Source organism: Ruditapes philippinarum, unplaced genomic scaffold, assembly GCF_026571515.1.
Source record: "Ruditapes philippinarum isolate M1 unplaced genomic scaffold, ASM2657151v2 ctg109_1_1_1_1, whole genome shotgun sequence".
Classification (NCBI taxonomy): Eukaryota; Metazoa; Mollusca; class Bivalvia; order Venerida; family Veneridae; genus Ruditapes; species Ruditapes philippinarum.
Window position 1 is genome coordinate 72,819 of NW_026859565.1, and position 23,440 is coordinate 96,258.

The following is a 23,440-nucleotide window of genomic DNA, read 5'->3' on the forward strand; positions in this document are numbered from 1 at the left end:
TCTTGGGAGGAGGTATTCGAATGTACAGTCGACCACGTTTCCAAAGTTGGCGAATGGTGTGTGGTTTAAATCAGGGTAGATCATGAAATACTTTTTACGTTTTGAGACGGATTTGATTTTCAAGTTTTTACAAGATTTATTTCAATACTGTACTGACATGATTCATTAGAACATGCGACATAATTAAAATACAAAATTGTGAACATATTACAACCGGAATAAAGAAAAATATACACAAAAAAATAAACAAAATCCAATGCTTCATTAGCACAAAATTTCTAGGAGATTACTATATACAAGTGTTCACCAAGAATTACTTTTTCGTCATTTTATTTCTTTGGGTTGTATTGTTAACAATATGGCAGCGCCCATGTAAACGTGATGATTTTACAAAGAACATCCTTAAATTTACGTAATATTCCAACATTTAACGTCACAAGAATGTCTTCTGAGAGTATGAATGTAAAACAACGGAAGAAAGACTACGAGGAGGGAATATCCCTCCGAGCACAGAGAAGGGTAACCATTTTCACGAATAGTGTTTTCGGATATGAATTAATTCGGATATAACTTATAACAAGAAAGTCTTGCTCCAATGGCCGATTAAGCGGCTTGTTAGAAAATCTTATCATGAAGCCTTAATTTCAAATTCTGTGCGTTATGTTATGAAAATGACATGTTTTCTACAGATTTAACCCACAGGCAATCGGTGCGTGGCTTGGATAGTATACATGTACATGACCACGCCCACTTACTTTTTTATAAATTTTTTTTTTTTTCACTAATAAAATATTTTTTTATTCAAAATATTTTTAAAATATCTTATTTTCAATAAATCAACAAAGAAAATTTGTTTTTAAAAAATTTCATCCATATATACTATTAATATAGTAAAGGTAGAAAGGTTCGCCAGCGGACCTACCACCAGGCCTTATGTTACCTCCCAGATCTTTGTTAATTGTCAACCAATTTTCACCAAATAAAGTGCAATCTACGCAGAAATGATTTTTCTTTCGAAAAATGTACAATATTAGAACAGTTGGTACGACAAAAAATGGAATTTTAAAGCAAAAATGCACTTTTTGTCTAGGTCGGCCATCGCATGACCGAGCCGAAAGTAGACGATTTTGAACATAAATCGATCTTTTTCTTAAGAACAAACTAATGTCAGTGCATGCAAACAGTTGAAATAGAAAAGGCAGCTATAAAACTATCGCTTACCGGTCCAAAGTTAATCCAAAACGTCTGCAGGTACGCACTTTCGGTAGTTATTTGCACTAACTTTTTAAATTCCCTGACATTACATGTATACAAATGCTGACCCGGATGTATCTGATGCGTACCCCTTTTCGCATAATAAAAATTGAGCGAAGCTGGGTACCAGCGGGAACCGAGCATGCGTACCTTGAATATCCGGATCAGAATTTGTATACATGTACAATGTCGGGAAATTTAAAAAGTTAGTGCAAATAACTACCGAAAGTGCGTACCTGCAGACGTTTTGGATTAACTTTGGACCGGTAAGCGATAGTTTTATAGCTGCCTTTTCTATTTCAACTGTTTGCATGTACTGACATTAGTTTGTTCTTAAGAAAAAGATCGATTTATGTTCAAAATCGTCTACTTTCGGCTCGGTCATGCGATGGCCGACCTAGACAAAAAGTGCATTTTTGCTTTAAAATTCCATCTTTTGTCGTACCAACTGTTCTAATATTGTACATTTTTCGAAAGAAAAATCATTTCTGCGTAGATTGCACTTTATTTGGTGAAAATTGGTTGACAATTAACAAAGATCTGGGAGGTAACATAAGGCCTGGTGGTAGGTCCGCTGGCGAACCTTTCTACCTTTACTATATTAATAGTATATATGGATGAAATTTTTTAAAAACAAATTTTCTTTGTTGATTTATTGAAAATAAGATATTTTAAAAATATTTTGAATAAAAAAATATTTTATTAGTGAAAAAAAAAAAAAATTTATAAAAAAGTAAGTGGGCGTGGTCATGTACATGTATACTATCCAAGCCACGCACCGATTGCCTGTGATTTAACCTATATACTTTAGTCATTGAAATCTTACAGTTGCCTCGACCTACCGGTTCGCCAAACTAATCTTAATAATAAAACAGGTTTTGGTTTCGTCAAATTTAATTTATATTATTAGTTATAAAGATCGTTGACAGGTTATATGGCCCTATATAAACGGCTGTTTGTAAATATAACCCGAGCCGTTAGGCAAGGGTTATATTGCAAACAGCCGTTTATGTACGGCCATATAACCTGTCAACTATCTTTATAACGAATTTATAATACAGCAAGCATCATTTTTTAGAGAAAAAAATTTATATTTCTTCATGAATCGACAGCAGCCATGTATATAAAACTATATAAACGTCACGATTTTCCAATGAAAAATGATGTTACAAACTTGCAGTATTATAAAGTGCAAAAAATATCTAAATCTATTGTGTAATGGGCACATCGTTCAATTATCGTGGGTCTTAATGTGTGGTTTATCACACATTTTCACGCAATGAAAGACAAGATATTGAAAATTTGAACCTATTATTTTCTTTAGTATAATAGCTATATTTAATAAAAGCATAACACATTACAAAACAGTGTTTTTTTTCTTTATATAACTACTTCCCGAAAAAGGTACTGTTCCCAATGGAAAAAAGACACATGAAAATTCCCAATTTCTAATGTGAAAATTCCCAAAATGACTGTTCAGATTTCCCACAAGGCCATAGTCATCTCAACATCTTCGTACTTGTCCCAGGTGTCGAATAATTCGCCATCTCCACCAGCACTCCAAAAACAGGAGTATTCATAAATTGGTAAAAGCATGAGCCGTAACAAATGTGTCAATTTCCTAAAAGTAAAACAAGGTTTATATTGAATGTTATTTCATCATTGTTGTTGTTTTTTTTATCTCTATTCTAATATATCTACTTGATAATTAAGGCCCCCACGGTTACATGTTTAAACAGATCCGTTTCGATTTTCATTTGTAAACGTTTACGAAATGTTTTACCGTTTCATCGAAATGACCATATTATTGTCATACAAAAAATATTAATCATTGCCTGTAATCATGAATTCTATTAATTCTAATTGATTTATTCCAAAGTAAAAAATGGGAAATGGGTGGTAACAAACATCTAGACAGCATCACAGTGCAATAATCGCTCGTGATATAATACATTTTTGGTAAAGTTGATTTACATTTGTTGCTCAAAAGAGTGAAATGGGGATACTATGCAGAAAATGTGTGCCGACTCAATCATGATGAGCCATGAAGGCATGAACACTATTTATTTGTACATGTATTAAAAATATATATCATCAATTGGCAGCTTGAATACATGGTGTAGTATAGTACATAGAAGTACCACCATTTAAACGGTATCGTTTCGGTTCTTAACAATTGTGTAAACGTTTACAAAAAATTGTAAACGTGGGAGCCTTATTGATATTAGAGACTTATTTTATCAAAATGACTTTGTCATTACCATTCAGCCTAATTCTTCAAGTTATTGACATGATACTTGTAATGTTTATACCCATTTATACTCATTGACTTACTTAAGAGATACAATATCTATAATGATAGATTTGTCAAAACTTTTAGAGTAGAAAGGTTCATTAAAAAAGAATGAGTTAATAGTGAAATTGAACAGAAATTTAATATACTTTATATGTAAGCTCCTTTTTCTCTAGCACTTTTAAAGTGTATCTTTCAAGGTTATTCTGATATAATAGCAATTATCTCTATACTTGTACTTTTATTTCTGCTTTACAATTTAAGACTTTTCAAGTTGGCAAATATCTTATGATCATGATCATTTTTTAGCTCGACTATTCGAAGAATATGAGAGCTATTGTAGTCGCCCCGGCGTCCGCGTCTGCATTGGTTAAAGTTTCAATTATTGCTTGAGATATTCAATTGAAGTTTACAATACTTATTTATAGTAACAATGTACATCAGATTGACTAGTTGGATAACTCTGCCTACAATATTTACAGAATTATGCCCCTTTTTAACTTAGAAATTTTGGTTAAAGTTTTTTGTTAAGTCAAATATCTCAATTATTGTTGAGATATTCAATTGAAATTTACAATTCTTTTTTATAGTAACAATGTACATCAGTTTGCAAAGTTGCATAACTCTACCTGCAATATTTGCAGAATTATTTTCCCCTTTGAAACTTAGAAATTTTGGTTAAAGGTTAAAGGTCTATAAAGATATCATATTTACTTGAAACTTTACACATGTACTTAGGGTCATGATTGAAGGTCACATCTCAAGATCATATGTATATTTGTGGTCATAAATAATGATCACTGAACAGCACTCATATATGTGTCATGTATTTAGGCTGATTTATCTCCCCCTTTTTTACTTAGTCTCTAGGTAAATGTTTACATGTAAGTTTTACATATCTCAATAACTGTCAGAGATTTTGATTTGAAACTTCACATATGCATGAAGGGTCATACTTGTATATTACTGACCAAGTTCCATAACTCTATCTATCATTTAGGCTGATCTATCTCCCCTTTCCTACTTAGTCTCTTGGTTAATGTTTACATGCAAGTTTTACAAATCTCAATAACTATTAAAGATATTTATTTAAAACTTCACATGTGCATGTAAGGTCATAATTGTGGGTCACTGACCAAGATCCATAATTCTATCTAGCATTTAGGCTGATTGTTCTCCCCTTTTTCAACTTAGAAATTCATGGTAAAGTTTTGCTTGTAAGCTGTTATCTCTACTGAAGGGTTTGTGCCTTTTTTGGGACAATTTTATGCATTAATAATAATAAAGCAGTGATTTACTTGATAAAACATCTTAATAACAAGCCTTTGTACCTTTTCGGTCAATTTTATGTATTCATAGGTAAGCATTATTAAAACACCCTTGTGACAATTTTTTCGAATAGTCGAGTCTTACTGTCCTCCGACAGTTCTTGTTTTTTTCATATTCTTCATTGTTTGTAAAGATACAGAAAACCACATGTATACATTGCACAATTATCTCCCACAAGTGTAAATAAACATTGACATTCTTACCATAATGTAATTGTTCTATATATTGCTTGGCTTAAAAATATTGCATTTTTGTACACTGTTTACAAGTACTTACCAGCTTAATGCAGTCCATTTCCATCATGGAGATAGGCAGACTCATATGAAAATACAATGTACATGTACAAGCTAATAAGTAAATTTGTATATTTCAGAAACGAGCATTTGTTTTATACAGCAAGCAACATAAAGATGATAAAGTATGGAAAACATCTGCGGACTTGGAACGTGAAACCTCGTACTATATAGAAAATGGTAGAATAATAATATTCTGTGTTTGCCAATAAATAAATTAATTTTTCATGAGTAAAACATTCATGGTTACATGTATTGTATATGATCTTTCCATAATTGCTCTAATAAAATGAACGCCGGCATCAGAAAACGACTCTTAAGGTATTAGGACCCTAATGGGCACTATCAGGAACTAAAAAATTGACATCATAGGTCAGATGTATACCTTAAAGTACACATGTATGCAAGATTTAAAGAAAGTTTACCGTACGGAAATCAAGTTATGGCCACTTTTCTGAACTCAAGCTAGGATGTTATGAGGGTCCTTTTTTAGAAATGAGGAACCTTTAAATAATCTGCAATAACATTCTAATGAAAAATGTTTTCCCATTAATTTTTGGTAAGAAACAAATAGTACCATTCAGCTAACAATCCACATAAGCAAAATTATGGTTTCTACTTAAAATTTATGAAATCTGTATAAAAATGTTACCCTACCCCACCCATTTTTACCACATGTCTGACCATTTTTCTACTTCGGGAGCCTAATTTAAAAAAATCTTAAAATTTACCCAAATGAGTGCCTGTTTTCAAAGTTTCCCTAAATTTTTAAAGAAGTATATTGGTTGATCTTGTAAAATATGAAATACTTTTACCGTCTAGTTTTGATTATATTACACTTTGAAAATATCAGGTACCATATTTATTGCTAGATTTAGCATAATTTAGCCAATAAATACCTATATAAATTAAAAAATCAAAATTAAACACTTTTTTTCTTTCCAAATAGGACATGAGAGATACATAAATAATTTTAAAGAAAAAAAGAAAGAAAAAAAAAGTTAACCCTTCTAGGGATTGAACCCATGGCCCTCATTTTCAATGTAGTTAACAGTAGTTCTAGCCTATTTGAATACTCTTCAATGCGGAGGTAATGCATTAGGATGCTAATACCTTAATGTCACTTACTTTTTTAAATTGTCATATTGAATTCTTTAAGAAATTCAATTCTTTAGCTCTTGAAATAAATAAAAAAAAAACTTTTGAAATTTGCTTATGGTTACCTATTCATATTTTATCTTTAACATTTCAAGGGTAATTCACATTTTTAGCTCGACTATTCGAAGAATATGAGAGCTATTGTAGTCGCCCCTGAGTCAGCGTCCGCATCTGTGTTGGTTAAAGTTTTTTGTAAAGTCAAATATCTCAATTATTGCTTGAGATATTCAATTGAAACTTACAATACTTATTTATAGTAACAAGGTTCATCAGATTGACAAGTTGGATAACTCTGCCTACAATATTGACAGAATTATGCCCCTTTTTAGCTCACCTTGCACAAAGTGCAGGTGAGCTTTTAGAATGGCCAACCAAATGGCGTCCGTCGTCAGTCGTCCGTCCACATTTTAAATATTCTAAAGACATCTTCTATGATACCACAAGGCCAATGTTAATGAAACTTGGCAGGAATACTCTTTGTATGAAGCTCTATCAAGATTGTTCAAAGAATTCCATTTCATGCAGAACTCTTGTTGCCATGGCAACCAAAAGAAAAATCTTTAAATATCTTCTTTTAAAGAACCGTAAGAGCTAGAGCTTAGATATTTGTCATGAAACATCTTCTAATGAGTGTCTACCAAGTTTGTTTAAATATAAGCCCTAGGGTCAAAATTGGCCCGGCCCCAGGGGGTCATTGATTTTCCCTATATGCATATAGTAAAAACTTAAAAAATCTTCTTTTAAAGAACCCAAAGAGCTAGAGCTAAGATATTTGGCATGAAACATCTTCTAGTGAGTGTCTACCAAGTTTGTTCAAATAAAAGCCCTGGGGTCAAAATTGGCCCCGGCCCTGGGGTCATTGATTTTCCCTATATGCATATAGTAAAAACTTAAAAAATCTTCTTTTAAAGAACTGTTAAAGCTAGAGCTTAGATATTTGGCATGAAACATCTTCTAGTGAGTGTCTACCAAGTTTATTCAAATAAAAGCCCTGGGGTCAAAATTGGCCCAGCCTCAGGGGGTCATTGATTTTCCCTATATGCATATAGTAAAAACTTAAAAAATCTTCTTTTAAAGAACCCAAAGAGCTAGAGCTAAGATATTTGACATGAAATATCTTCTAGTGAGTGTCTACCAAGTTTGTTCAAATAAAAGCCCTGGGGTCAAAATTGGCCCCGCCCCGGGGGGTCATTGATTTTCCCTATATGCATATAGTAAAAATTTAAAAAATCTTCTTTTAAAGAACCGTAAAAGCTAGAGCTTAGATATTTGACATGAAACATCTTCTAGTGAATGTCTACCAAGTTTGTTCAAATAAAAGCCCTGGGGTCAAAATTGGCCCTGTCCCAGAGGGTCATTGATTTTCCCTATATGCATATAGTAAAAACTTAAAAATCTTCTTTTAAAGAACTCAAAGAGCTAATGGCTAAGATATTGAGCATCAAACATGTTCTAATGGGTGTCTACCAAGTTTGTTCAAATAAAAGCCCTTGGGTCAAAATTGGCCCCGCCCCAGGGGGTCATTAATTTTCCCTATATGCATATAGTAAAAAACTTAAAAAATCTTCTTTTAAAGAACCAAAAGAGTTAGAGCTAAGATATTTAGTATCAAACATGCTCTAATAAGTGTCTACCAAGTTTGTTCAAATAAAAGCCCTGGGGTCAAAATTGGCCCCGCCCCGGGGGGTCATTGATTTTCCTAATATGCATATAGTAAAAACTTAAAAAATCTTCATTTAAAGAACCAAAAGAGTTAGAGCTAAGATATTTAGCATGAAACATGTTCTAATAAGTGTCTACCAAGTTTGTTCAAATAAAAGCCCTGGGGTCAAACTTGGCCCCGCCCCGGGGGGGTCATTGATTTTCCCTATATGCATATAGTAAAAACTTAAAAAATCTTCTTTTAAAGAACTCAAAGAGCTATGGCTAAGATATTTAGCATCAAACATGTTCTAATAGGTGTCTACCAAGTTTGTTCAAATAAAAGCCCTGGGGTCAAAATTGGCCCCACCCCGGGGGTCATTGATTTTCTTTATATGTGTATAGCAAAAACTTAAAATCTTCTTTGAAAAAACCCAAATAGCTAGAGTTTAGATATTAAGCATGAAACATCTTCTAGTAAGTGTCTAGAAAGTTTGTTCAAATAAAAGCCCTGGGGTCAAAACTGGCCCGGCCCCAGGGTTGTCATTGTTTTTAACTAGATGTTTATAGTAAAAACTTAAAAAAAATCTTCTTTTAAAAAGCCCAATGAGCTAAAGCTGAGATGTTTAGCATGAAACATCTTCTTATGGATGTGCAAATAAAAGCCCTTGGGTTAAATTGGCCTTGCAATGTTGGGGGGGGGACCAAATATACAGGTGAGCGACCTCAGGGCCATCATGGCCCTCTTGTTAACTTAGAAATTTTGGTTAAAGTTTTTTGTAAAGTCAAATATCTCAATTATTGCTTGAGATATTCAATTGAAACTTACAATACTTATTTATAGTAACAAGGTACATCAGATTGACAAGTTGGACAACTCTGCCTACAATATTGACAGAATTATGCCCCTTTGGAACTTAGAAATTTTGGTTAAAGTTTTTTTGTATAGTCAAATTTCTCAATTATTGTTTGAGATATTCAATTGAAATTTGAAATACTTTTTTATAGTAACAATGTACATCAGTATTCAAAATTGCATAACTCTGCTTGCAATATTTGCAGAATTATTTGCCCCTTTGAAACTTAGAAATTTTGGTTAAAGGTTAAAGGTCTTCAAAGATATTTACTTGAAACTTTACACATGCACTTAGGGTCATAATTGGAGGGTCATAATTGTATGTCACTGACCAAGTTCCATAACTCTATCTTGCATTAAGGCTGATTCATATCCCCTTTTCTACTTAGTCTCTTGGTTAATGTTTACATGCAAGTTTTACATATCTCAATAACTATTAAAGATATTTATTTAAAACTTGACATATGCATTTAGGGTCATAATTGTAGGTCACTGACAAAGATCCATAATTCTATCTTGCATTTAGGCTGATTTTTCTCCCCTTTTTCAACTTAGAAATTCATGGTAAAGTTTTGCTTGTAAGCTGTTATCTCCATAACAACTGAAGGGTTTGTGCCTTTTTATGGACAATTTTATGCATTCATAATAATAAAGCAGTGATTTACTTGATAAAACATCTTAATAACAAGCCTTTGTACCTTTTCTGTCAAATTTATGTATTCATAGGTAATTAGTATTATTAATTAATTAATAAAACACCCTTGTGACATTACCTTCCAAATAGTCAAGCCAATACTGTATAATTAGACTCTCTCTAAGGCCTATAACATGAATTTATAAAAAAAAATTAGCCCTTTTGTGAACTTAGAAAATTTAACATTATCAAAGCTTTTTTACTATCAAGCACTTAGAATAGTCCAGCGTGCTGTCCTACCGACAGCTCTTGTTATTTTATGTTAACGTCTTTGACATCATAAATTGTAAAATTGATGTTAAGGGTCATTTTCTCATGCCTTTCATTCAAATTATTCTATAAATAATCTCCTTTACCTGCTAGTGGCAACTGCCTCTATCTGTGCATCCAGTGCAGACCAAGGTAAGCTGGCACATGGTCACCCATGCTGCCTTATCATGGTCTGCACCTTTGAGTATTCAGTCTGTACAAATCGTGAAGTTTTCCCCAAAAAGTTATGAATGGGTTAGTCCAGATTAAAAGATGGACTATTTCATTAAAAATATCTAGGGTGGTAAGGGTTAACACAAGTGTAGGAAAGTGTGGTAAAGCTTATGTTACCTTTATTATCACAGCATGTTGGTCAGTGCATAGTACAGCATCAGTAACTGTATCTTTAAATATGTTTGATAAAATCTAAGACTATTTATAACTCTACAGATATATTCCTAAAGTGACCTGATTAGCATAAGTGTACTGTCTACTAAAGATTAATCATTACTTTTAAGTGTGTCTGTCATGTCAGTGCATGCCTAATCATTTATTCAAGAACATCTGGGCTGTGTTCACCTCAGTAAATAAAATGCAATGAATCATTTGAAAGTGTGTGCCAGTTTTATTTAGGGGGATTTTTTTAAAATTTATTTATTTTTTGTAGAAAATCAGGTCGGTCATCAAAAATTGTTTATTGTCTTATTTTACAGGTTTAAGAAAAGTGTACCCATATTATTACTCATTTGGTAGTTTCATCAAGGGGAGGTGGATAGGAAAAACTGTAATGGAAGTTTATAAATCAGAATTTTATACTTCCGGAGTTGATCCTGTAAGTTGTATATCTGTTTATATCAGTATAGAAATTAGACATATGAGTATATGCAGTGATTTTTTTATGACCCTAAAGGGTGGCATATAGTTTTATCATGGTCACAAATGCATACATATATGTCATGATACAAAAAAAATTCATAAAATTGTATTTAAAGAGCATAAGGTTAGTAGATCTGTGATCAGTGAGTTGGAGTCTGTAGCATGACAAATTTCATTCTTTGTTTTTTAAAACCACAGTATGTCTTCCATTGAATAAGATGATTAGTGTGGTCTGCATTTACTTGAAGTAAAACTAGATAGTAATCAGAATTTATTAACACTAAAAAATAACTGAAATGGTTCTTAAGCCAAAAAAAATTTGTTTACTTGTAGCAATAAGTTTATTCTTTAAATATAGGAAACAAACTTTAAATATATTACCACCAGTATAGAGGCAGATCAGTCTGCATATCCATGCAGTTCTATACTATTGTAGCGGACAAAAATCAAGTTTCCTTTTCATTTTTGACAGTACCAACATTAGTAGCTGGACAAGTTCTCATAAGAAATTCAGCAGGACAAGGGCCTTTGTTTCATTGGTCTAAAAGTTTGGTTAAGGAGTCTTGTTTGTAGTAAAACTTGATAATAACTTAACACTAGCAACTTCTCTTTGTTTAAAGGTAAAAGAGTTTGATAATGGAAATTTAACTGTGAATGGGAAAAAAGTTCCGGTAGACTTTGTTCTAAAAAATGGCATGAGGATGGAGCATAGATGTCACAGGTAAATGAAAATTGAGCCGTGTCATGACAAAACCAACATATTGTGTTTGCGACCAGCATGGATCCAGACCAGCCTGCGCATCCAAGCAGTCTGATCAGGATCCATGCTGTTCGCTGTCAGTTTCTCCACTTGTAATAGAGTTGATAAGCGAACAGCATGGATCCTGATCAGACGGCGCGGATGCGCAGGCTGGTCTGGATCCATGCTGGTCGCAAAACCATTTTGTTGGTTTTGTCATGACGCGGCTCATATATACTTTATTATAACTACAACTTGTTTCTTATCGGCTATTTAGTTTTGTATTCTTTGTAGCAAACAATCATTTGAACACTGTTAGTTTAATCTTTCAAAAGTATTCATAACAAAGTTTTCATGCTGCAGAAAAATGCTTTCATTGATAAAAATAAAAAAAGGAACATAATTTTACTGCAACCATTGTCAGTTTGTTTGATTGGGTTTAACATCACACCAAGACAGTATAGGTCATATGGCGACATTTCAGCTTTACTGATGGATGAAGACCTCAGTTACCCTTCCGTGCATTATTTCAGGTACGAACGGGCACCTGAGTATTACCACTGACTTTCTGTAAGCTAGCTAAATAGCTTTCTCAAATGAAAGAATCCAAAGTCCATGTTGGGATTCAAACCAATAGGTTCAAATGGTACTGCAGCCATTGTATATTGGTGTATAGATATCATAATATTGATATCACCTTGGTCTAATGAAAATCAATGTTACAAAATTACAGTATTATAAAATCATTATTGTAAAATAAATTGGACTTTTAATGTACAAAAGTACATCTATAATTTATGAAACATTGTAGACATGAGATGCCAGTGTTAGACGTACCTATAGATATAATTGACGATACCGAAGAACTTGTTGTTGTCAATAAACCAGCCTCGATCCCGGTTCACCCGTGTGGTAGATACAGATACAACTCTATCACTATGCTGCTCAAATATGAATATGGATATGACAATCTCAGGAGTATTTATCTTACTTTAACATCTTTACCTTCTTTCTATTTTTCTCTTGTGGTGATAATGGGAAGTCTTTTGTTGTCTGTCAGAATAAAGTCTGGCCTGTACAAACCATGTTACCGTCACCTTCACTACTAAAGCTCGTGTTGGCACCTGAGGTCTTCCTCCACCAGTAAAGCTGGAACGTTGTGATATGACCTATACTGTGTTGATGTGACATTAAACACAAAGCAAACAAACAAAGAAACTAAAGCTTGTCTTTGCTACTGTAGTTGGGTCATTACTATAGGGTATCCAGATTGATTTTGAGGTCAAAGGTCATGGTAATAGAGAAAAGAAACGAAAGCCAAATTTAAGATTTGTATGATGACAGGATGTAAAAGTCATAATGATCATGCTAATCAGTTTAGAAGTTTATTTAGAATGACCAATTGAATAAATATTTCAAAACCGTCCATCATTCATTCAGAGAATCATACTGGTGCAGTTGTTTAAATCACTGACATTTTTATATTTCATATAGTCGCCGGGTTGTCAGTCCGTCAGTCAGTTGGTCCATATGTTCGTCCCGAATTCGTCTCCGGCCCATAACTTTGTTATTTTAGTCGGATGCTACAACTAGTACACAGAAATGATCACCATATTGAGACGACGTGTCGGGCGCAACATTTGGGTCGCTACCTTGAAGGTCAAGGACACAGCATGACCTTGCAGCAAAATCCTGACCGGCCCATAACTTCGTTATTTGAAGTCGGGTTTTACAACTATTTCACAGAAATGATCACCATATTGAGATGACGTATTGCGTGCAACATTTGGGTCGCTTCCTTGAAGGTCAAGGTCACAGCATGACCTTGTTTTCAAAGAATGAACATAACTACTAATATCTACCATGTTAAGGCCACCTTCTTTGTATTTTTTAATGATTACAGATTGTTTTATTTTGCCTTACCTTCCCGTATAAAACATAAAATAAGTCATTAAGTGTTTTCAAAAAAGCAGTATTAGGTGTAGGTAGGCTTGTAAAACAGTCAGTAAATAAAGGAAGCAATATTGACTTAACAACAGTGATTTTTCCTAGTTGAGTTATTACCCTTTTTTTCCAATGACTTATACTAGTTTTTACTTTCTGCATTTTTAAACTTCATACGGGACATATATATGAAAGGATTAGAGGTATCAACATGAAACTTTGTAGGTAGATTGATCTCATTAAATAGAAGTGCAGTGAAAAAGAACCTTAACTCTGCCTTGCCTCATTTTGGAGTTATGGCCCTTTGTTCATGTTTAAACTTTGAACTTTGTCTGTGACATAACTCTGACACTACAATTTCCTGTGTCCAAAACCTATTCGGGGAGCATCAACTTGTTCTTGTTATCTTCTGCCTTTAATGAGATGGATCAGAATTTAACCATGTGCTTGAATATTTTATTTTAGGAGGATATTAATGTTTGTAATACAAAAAAGTAGGTGGTTCTACATAGGTACCCACTTAAATGTGATGGATCAAGTCTACTGTGACCACGATAAATGAAATGTCACAGAATGTCCTAGGCAGTATTGATTGACTTGGTGGTGTTGATGCCCCTGTCAGTGTTTGTGTGCTTGGTACTGTTGATTGCCTTGGCAGTGTTGATTTTACAGAACATTACCTAAAGGACTTAAAAAACAAATGGAATAAAAACAGTTATTATGATATATTTCAGATCTGTATAGGCTGGACAGACTTACCTCAGGGGTGTTGATATTTCCTAAAACCACATCAGTGTCAAAGAAATTAGAGAAACAGTTACAGGATAAAGAACTACATAAGGAATATGTGTGTAGAGTGGTAGGAAAATTTCCCGAGTAAGTTTTGTATGCTAAGGATAATATTTTGTTACTGTATCACATTCTTACAAACTTTACAAATAAGTAAAAAGTAGATGGAATGACATCTGAAAAAATATTACCCAGAGTAACAATATGACTTTCTTTCCTATTTTTTAACTTATAATTTTAAGTTTGTGTTGATTAACATACACCTTGCTGGTTATGCTTGTATTAGCTGATTTTTCATACACAAATTATAGATATGTGATACTATTGTTGTTCCTGCATGTTTACTTGAAAATAACCAATGAAATTATCTTTTGAATTTGGATGGTCTTGTGATTTAAGTATACTTTGCTATATCTTCCAATATTCAGTATAACCTTTGCAAAGCAACACCTTTTCTTTTTGGAGACAAATTTGTTGGTTGTTGCTGAGAGGTATTGCTCTGAAGAGGTTATATTTAGAGTGAAGTTTAACATGTGTTAAGAATTGAAACTTAGAGTGAAGTTTTACCTAAGGTAGAATTGAAACTTAGAGTGAAGTTTTACCTAAGGTAGAATTGAAACTTAGAGTGATGTTTTACCTAAGGTAGAATTGAAACTTAGAGTAAAGTTTTACTTTTAGTAGAATTGAAACTTTGAGTAATTGTTTACTTTTGGTAGAATTGAAACTTAGAGTGAAGTTTAACCTAAGGTAGAATTGAAGGTTGAAAGGCTTCCTCTTAAAATTTGTGTATTGGCTGAATTTAGAAGAAAGTAGTACGGCAAGACACCAGTAACAATACGGAAAATATATTTCACTGCAGTGAAAAATATATTTTTACTGTGAAAATACAGAAAATGAAAAAAACACATTTTATTTCATCAATATTTTTCAATATTTCAATTATTATTATTATTATTATATACCAAACTTCTTAAGCACTTTTTTCATTCACATTGACACATTCAAAAGTACTGTACAATATAATCAAATAAATGATACAATATTCAAAAGAAAAAAAATTAAAATATCAATATTGCTCAAGTCACAAATTCAAATCAAATGTAGTTTAAATAGTTAAAAAGACCCACATAAATAATAAAATTCAGGTAAAATGAAAAATATTTAATAAATGTAAATATCTCCTCCTAAAGAATGGAGAAAAGGGAATTGCTCTACTCAAGGAGGTTTATTGTGTATTCTTTTCAGTGGGGAAGTTGTATGTAATGAGCCTTTAGGCAGTATGTCTCTTTCAATAGCTTTATGTAAAGTGGATCCAAATGGAAAGGAAAGTTCAACAACCTTTACAAGACTAAGTTATAATGGGAAAACAAGTGTTGTGAAATGTATGTACCTTGATCTAGTATTATGTCAAACTTTTATCATTTAGAACTTTTGTTTTAATCAATGATATCTTTAGAAACTATAACAGATGTTGTACAATAAGATAAAAAAATGTGCATGTGCTGTGTTGAAAAAATCTAAAAACTAAAAATTTGAAATATTTATATAGATCAAGTAATAAAAAAATCTGCATAGGATAATTAAGTAATATACTTGGAATGAAATTAAAAATCAATAGTTAGTGCAGTTATTTGTCCAATTTAAAGTTTAAGGATGACAACACTTTGTTTTGAGGTCATTATGCACATTTAAAATTATTATTTTGGAAAAAAGGGGAATTGGAACAATCTGAAAATGGTTCAGATCAATAAAATGGGAACAAGTCTGAATCTGAACAGGGACTTTGGACACTTTCATGTGAGGAAGGTATCCAGCTGGCTTACGGAACATTGATGGTTCTACTCAGGTGCCCGTTTGTGCATGAAATAATGCAAAAAGGAGCACATGAGGTCTACCTCCACCAGTTAAGCTGGAAAAGTCTTTATGACCTATACTTTGTTGGTGTGATGTAAAACCAAATACACCCCCACCCCCCCCCCACCCCCTTCAAAAAAAAATAAACAACCAAAAAACAACAATTCTTGGAAAAATAATCCCAGTCCCATCATGTCAAAAAACCTTACTGGAGTCACACAAAAAAAATAGTGCTTTAATGCTAGATGCCTGTCCTTATTATAATGATTTTGCTGTTTCTGTTTAAGTGTGTTATAATGAATTATTGTGTTTATTCTATTGTTCTAGGTGTTCCACATACTGGTAGGACCCATCAGATAAGAGTTCACCTTCAGTTTTTGGGTAAACCTTTATAAATATACTAATAGTATTACAAACTATAACTGATACAGAATGAAACTGTATATTACATGGTGTCCATTGCCAGTGCTGCATTATGTACATATCAAGGGCTTAGTGCAATATAGTTACGATTAACAACCATTTCACACTTATCAACCCCTCCAATTCTATAAAATGGCCACGAGAATTTCATACTGGTGACAGAGGACTGCATGTTATATCTTGTAAGGAAGTGCAATAACTACAGAACAGAAATAACTTCTAGTTTACTTGCATTAATGCAAGATCTGAGCCATTGTTACAAAGGTCAACTTTTTCAAACTCTAAAATTGCTTGGACCAAAAATAATAAGCATTTGCCGTCAGCATAGTGCTAGGTCAGTCTACACATCTGAGTAGTCTTAACAGGCTCTACACTGTTTGCTTACGAACATTATACTTTCATCTTGACATTCCCAAAGTTGATAACGAAAGTTTCTGAAAAATGGAAGCTGAACAATTCCATTGAAAAAAAATTTGCAAGTTAAAGGTTTAAAGCTTATCGAAAAGACTTTGGTAGTTCTAGTTGGAGTAATTGGGGATCTAACTTGTAACCCCTAGATTTGTAGAGTACTACAGAATTATAAAAAAAACCTGCTGTGTACACTTTAAGATATCTTCTATGTATGTTGCTAATATTATTGGCTTCTTTCTGTCGACATTCAGGTCATCCAATATGTAATGATCCATTATACAACAGTCCAGCATTTGGTCCAAACAGAGGAAAGGGTGGAATGTTAGAAAGGACTGATCAAGAGGTAATGCTTCTATATATTGTATAGAAGAGTGAAAAAAGTAAATGAGGTTAAAAATGAGTTTCCAGTAAATGATGACTTCTAGAACTTTTAACTTTCTCGGTCAAGAATTATCTAGTATAATATTACACCATGTTATTCTTTATTGACTTAAAATTTAAACATATACCTTGGTTATGAATTACTGACTTTATATAAATTTGCTCATGATCGTCCTTTTGCCAGGCAATCCATCTGAAAACTGATTAAACAATGGAATTGGGGGGCATCCATGTACTATGGACATTTTTCTAGTTTAAAGTTTTTATCTTTACTTACAGATTGCTCAAGATATTATGAAAATAAGCAATATTGGAGTGTGGAAAATTGGTGACAATCCAAAATACATAGAGAAATTTGGTAATAAAATTGGCAAAGACAGTCTAGTTTCATCAGGTGTTGAAAGAACTAGTTCTGCAAATCAGGAGTCTGAGAAAACTGCAGATTCTGATAAAGTGATTGAAGAGGGACAAGAATGTAATGAATCTTGTGGTAAAAATATAGACAATGGATCAGAACAACCTTGTAAAAGAGTTAAACTTGAAGATGGTTCAGCTAAATGTTCAGATGCTTCAGAAACATCAGATGAATCTAGTGTTAAAGCAGAATGTGATGTCATTGAAACGGATGAGTCTAAAGACGATATAAAAGAAGTTGTTAGTACCGTTGATGATTCGGATACTTCTAAGAATGTCCAGAATGATGATAGTAATATAGATAAGTGTGATGGAACGTCATCTTGTTCAGCAGTTAAAGAAGAGGGTAGTGATATTGCACAGGTTGAAATGGTTGGTAAAGTGACAGATGCACAACTTGTTGAAAGTAAAATGACAATTGATGAGCTTTGTGTAGAATGCAAATATTTATACCAGGAGCCTAAGCTAGAGGAACTTATTATATATCTACATGCTGTTAGATACAGGGCAAGTATTTTTTGTTGTTGTTTTTTTTCTTGATTAAGTATTTCACTCTTGAGACTAGACAAAGATCTGAGTTCAACAGAATACTAAGAGGATATTTTTTCGTTTGAGTGAAATATGGAATATATTTTCACGAAACATGATAAAATGCCACATATTTTCACGAGCCGGGACGGCGAGTGAAAATATGTGGCATTTTATCATGTTGAGTGAAAATATATACCATATTTCACGAAAAACGAAAAAATATCCTTTTTATTTCATTTCATTATCAAAGAAAAATGGTTACGAAACCTATTGCTTGCTGAGCAACTGCAATTGTACAGCGCGCAGCAATATATTATTGCGTGTTGTCTTGCACGCGATATTTGGCGCTACCTTGTGACGTCACGTAAACAACTGTTTAAACGTCTGTACAGCGTTAATAACTGAATTAAAGATATTGGTGTTTGGATTTATTTTCTTAGTTAGACAATTTTCTATCATTCTAGATAGTTTTCAAAGCAAAATTCAACAAAAAATTGTTTTGTATTTCTCAGATTTTTCAAACAAAATGGCGAAAGAAGTCCCTTAAAATAAATATCAGTTTTGACTCCGCCCACTTTCATATTTATATTTCATATTTATTTTTAAAAAATATGAAATATATTTGACTGATATAGCACCATATTTCATGGATAAAATTAAATAATAGTGGTTATTTGGACAGGCCTTTACCACCAGTATAGAGCTTGAAGAATCTGTATTCCTGTATATATTAATTAATGACAAGAGGGGTTTCTGTGCTCGAGTGGATAAGCTTGCAGGATTCAAACTACTGGCCCTTCAGCGCTGTGGGTTTAAATCCTGACAGGGACTTTGGAGTCTTTCATATGATAAAACTATCCAGCTAGCTTATTGAAAGCTGGATGGTTCTACTCAGGTGCCCTCAATTACCTGAAATAATGAGTAAAATCTCTGAGAATTTTTATGTATAGAGGAACTCGTATGCACTTCAGGTAAAATAATAGAAAAAAAAGTTTTATTTTCCATACTCACATTTTTCATTATATGTTACCAGTTTTGATCACTTGTAACAAGTTTTAATATTAGTGTTGGATTTAAGAAATTGTTTAAGTGTTCTTCTTATTTTTTTATGTAGAATAATACTGTACTTTGAAGTAATGATTTCTATCCTTCTTTTTACAGGGTCCATCCTTTGACTATAGTGCACCCCTACCAGACTGGGCAAGTGAAGATTTTGGAGATGAACATTTTACATGAAAATTTGTAAACTTCGTACATTGTATATTGATTATTGTATAATTCAATAAATTATTATACACTATGAGGTTATTTATTATTTGTTGTGGTTGTGTGTTGAATGATTATTGCCAATGTTAGGATTTGTTTACATGCTGACAAAAGCTACTAGCCCCTCTTATCAAAACTTGCTGTTTGTTTCGTTTGTTTGATTGGGTTTTACATCACACCGACACAAAGGTCATATGGCGACATTCCAGCTTTATCCATAGAGGAAGACCTTGGGTGCCCTTCTGTGCATCATTTCAGGCATGAACGGGCACCTGAGTAGAACCACAGACGTTCCGTAAGCTGGCTGGATAGCTTCCTCACATGAAAGAATCCAAAGTCCCTGTTGGGGATTCGAACCCACAGTGGTGGGGGGCAAGTGGTTTGCAGTCGAAGACCTTAACCACTTGGGCAGGGACCCCTAGTTAAAACTTGCAGTTGAGATTATACTGTGAATACTAGTGGTAATGTAGTGCCTTTACCATTATTTACACATCAATGCATCCAATTCTATGCTGTTGTCCTACAAGTTTTCTTACACTGAAATCTCCTTAATTTATTTATTTTTTAATGAAATTCTCAAAATAAAGCAGGATAAGTTCATTGCTATAAATTTGTGAATAACTTAATCAAAAGACTGTTAAAACATCAAAAGTCATACGACGTTAATACAAGAAGAGCAGTACTTGCTAAGACCCAATAAAACAACTTGCCCTACACTGCTGTGGGTTTGAATCCCGCAAAGGACTTGGATTCTATCATGTGAAGAAGCTATTAAGCTAGCTTACGGAATGTCGACTGTACTACATTTGTACTTGGGTGCCTGCTTTTTAATCAAAACTAAAATAAATAAATGAGCTGCGTCACGACAAAACCAACATAATGGGTTTGCGACCAGCATGGATCCAGACCAGCCTGCACATCCGGGCAGTCTGATCAGGATCCATGCTGTTCGCTATCAGTTTCTCTACTTGTAATAGGGTTTGTAAGTGAACAGCATGGATCCTGATCAGACTGCGTGGATGCGCAGGCTGGTCTGCATCCATGCTGGTCGCAAACCCATTATGTTGGTTTTGTCATGACGTGGCTCAAAAAATGTGCAAGATAAAATATAACAAGCATTTTGTACTTTGCATATCATTTTTAATTCAATTAATTTTCTTTTCTCTACAAATCTGTTGCAAAAAAAAAAAAAAGACAATGTTTACATACAAAAAATACATTTAACAAACGTGACATTACAAAAAGGAAACAAATTTATATGTAGTGAAATACTTTCGCAACAAAAATAAGGGGGACAATCAAAAATTGAGATAGCAAAAATGTCTTCCAATTTGTGGGGGAGGGTGGGGTCACTCTGCTTTTTTTTCCAAGCACTTTCATAATAAATGGTCAGTGCATACTAATACTGATATATATATATTTTTGGTTTTTAATTGAAACAAATTAACAGTAGGATATTTAAATAACCTCATATATAGATCAATATCAAAATTTTCTATAAAAAAGAAGGGATTAATTTGCTCACATCTTAAGATATCTAGTTACAACAAAAACAGAACTATTTGATAAAAAATGCTATCAAATACAAAACTAGAAAATACAGCTCATTCATTTATCAAAATGTTTATTATACTTGAAAGTGTTTTCATCTGATACAAAGTTCTTGTTAAAACAAATTCTCAAAATGTCTTCTGAAAGAAAAAAAATGCTTTTTAGAATTAGAAATGTACATAAATTATTCAGAACTTGAGGCAAGAAGGCAAAAAATAAATATTCTATTTCATTTAAACAAAATTTCTGAAAAAGAGAAGACATTCTTTTTTATTATCATTATTATTAACAGAGTGAATATTTAAATGTTTATGATAAATGTACATTACAGCAAAAAAAAAATATGATAACTATCAAAAAAAAATCTCTTTTTATTTGTTAAAACTTTACAATGGTCATCAAAGCTTTCCCTGAGTGTATGATGTTTATAAATACAATGGAATAAGTATAGAAACATGATATTCTGAACGTTGATTGGCACAATGTCAAACTTTTACGTCTTGTTTTACTATATAGCAAGTCATGGAAAATCAGAGATAAAATCAGACTCGTGCAACGACACATTTTATCTGCCAGGTTATCACGTCGGATCTATACTTCTCATTTACATGACATGGGATTGATAAGTATTCTACAAACTGTCAGTTTATCATATCATATCTATACTGGTCATGGCAATATCTTATATTTTAAAGAACCTAAGATGCTTATTTTGTTAATGATAAATAAATTTTCATCAAATATATGATTCTTGCACTCTCTTTCTTTAAATTTCCTTCCTGTTTTTTCCCCCCGAACAAAAATAAATTATGGTTAAAATTTTAGGACAAGATTATTTTACATGAATCGAACCCTTATTTAATTTTTTTTTTTGGTGTGACTTCTGCCAATAACCAACAATCAGATTTGTTTTCTTTAACAACTACATTAACTTTCGCTCTTATCTCACAAACATTTCATTCAATGTTAATTCACTACAAAATCCTTATACAAGTCAGGGCGTACAGTCTGAAAACTCAAATATGAAAACCAGTCACCATACCCTCGCATCTGATTGGATAAATTTTCAAACAATTTTTCTAACATTGACCAATGACAAGACATTATCTTGCAAGATGGGTCTTCAAACTGCAGAACTTTACAATCAGGCATTTTTTTTACAAATCTGACTTCACTATTAGCCACATTCTTTATACACATAATGAATTATATACATAAAAAACAACAAACATATTGCTTTTAAATATTTCTCACTCCATTTATACACCATTTGAAAAAATAAATACATGTACACTGATTTTTTCTGCCTTTACAAATTCACTACAAAAAAACAAATGGGAGTCCCTATTGCTTGATTACTGGCAATGAAAAACATTAAAAGATTTATTTTTCTCTCAAAATTTTGTAATAAATAGATATGAAAATTACTTACAAATGAATTAAGCTATCTCGAACGATACAAAGCATTTTAATCTATCATGGGAAAGCTAATATATCTAGTGAAAACAAATATACAGAGTAAAAAAAGACAACAAAAAAATGTAGAAAAAATCTTTTATATTTCGCTGTTAAAAGTTACAATACTGATTCTTTTCTTCTTCCAGAACATTTATGAAATTTCATTTAATTTCTTACCATAATCAAACTATTATCTTTCTTTTTTTATTATCTTAATTATAATAAACAAAATAATTATAAATAAGTTGCATGCACTATTTAATAGTCAAACTCGTGGCAAGACTTCATTTGACAATGACGACAGTATGGACAGAATAAAACAAATTTATAACTCTCCAGGAATAAGAAAACTAAGCTCATGCTATGCGTACTTAAAAAATAATTTCAATACAAAAAAAAGTAAGAACATCAGCATATATCAAAAATAAGAATTAAAAAAAAAACAGCCAAAAAAAAGAAACCATTACAAACTGCCGTATACTAACCAGATCTGCAGTAACTTTGAATTCATCCGAAGTTAATCATTTTTTAAAAATCAAAAGGATTGTTGCTAACAAAAACAAAATTATAATAAATAGTTACAGTAAACTCTGCTTATAACCATATTCAGAGGACGGTCGAATTTATATCGTAATATCCGAAAGGCAACCCCATTTAAAATCACGAGTCAGGACCGCGGTAACAGCATCGTTACAAGTGGTATATCATTATAAGCTATATAGCGTTTTAAGAGGAGTTTACTGCATATAGAAAAGTATGTCTACATCCTACATTCATCTACAATAAAAAATTTGTTTCAAATCATTTGACAGTTATTTTAATATTTTTTACTTGTTCAAGACATCAGCAGCAAGGCGATATGCATATACAAATGGCACAACATTCCTTTACAATAACCACTTCGTGAAAATATGACTAGTTCTAACCAATACAGTTTCTTATGCAAGTTCTACCTTGACCTTTGCATCAAGTATCGCAATACAACAGAACACTAATCTTGAGATCGGTCATACATTAACAAAATCATTTCTGTCCA

General features: G+C 32.6%; 1 protein-coding gene across 1 annotated transcript; it reads left to right on the forward strand.

Annotated features, from left to right (window-relative positions):
- The first annotated feature begins 316 nt into the window (after positions 1 to 316).
- Positions 317 to 19,429, forward strand: LOC132757053 (pseudouridylate synthase RPUSD2-like). The gene is made up of 11 exons (XM_060748231.1): positions 317 to 519; positions 5,250 to 5,349; positions 10,481 to 10,599; positions 11,264 to 11,364; positions 12,194 to 12,360; positions 14,061 to 14,202; positions 15,361 to 15,497; positions 16,297 to 16,350; positions 17,055 to 17,146; positions 17,464 to 18,105; positions 19,291 to 19,429. The coding sequence occupies exons 1-11, from the start codon at positions 382 to 384 to the stop codon at positions 19,363 to 19,365; spliced, it is 1,767 nt and encodes a 588-aa protein (XP_060604214.1). The 5' UTR covers positions 317 to 381; the 3' UTR covers positions 19,366 to 19,429.
- Positions 19,430 to 23,440: the final 4,011 nt, after the last annotated feature.

Excerpts from the sequence above, each read along its gene's own strand:
- LOC132757053 (XM_060748231.1), top strand. The coding sequence starts at position 382 with ATGATTTTACAAAGAACATCCTTAAATTTACGTAATATTCCAACATTT. Across the intron at positions 16,351-17,054 it reads AGTTCACCTTCAGTTTTTGG|GTCATCCAATATGTAATGAT; the intron begins GTAAACCTTTAT and ends GTCGACATTCAG. Across the intron at positions 17,147-17,463 it reads TAGAAAGGACTGATCAAGAG|ATTGCTCAAGATATTATGAA; the intron begins GTAATGCTTCTA and ends CTTTACTTACAG.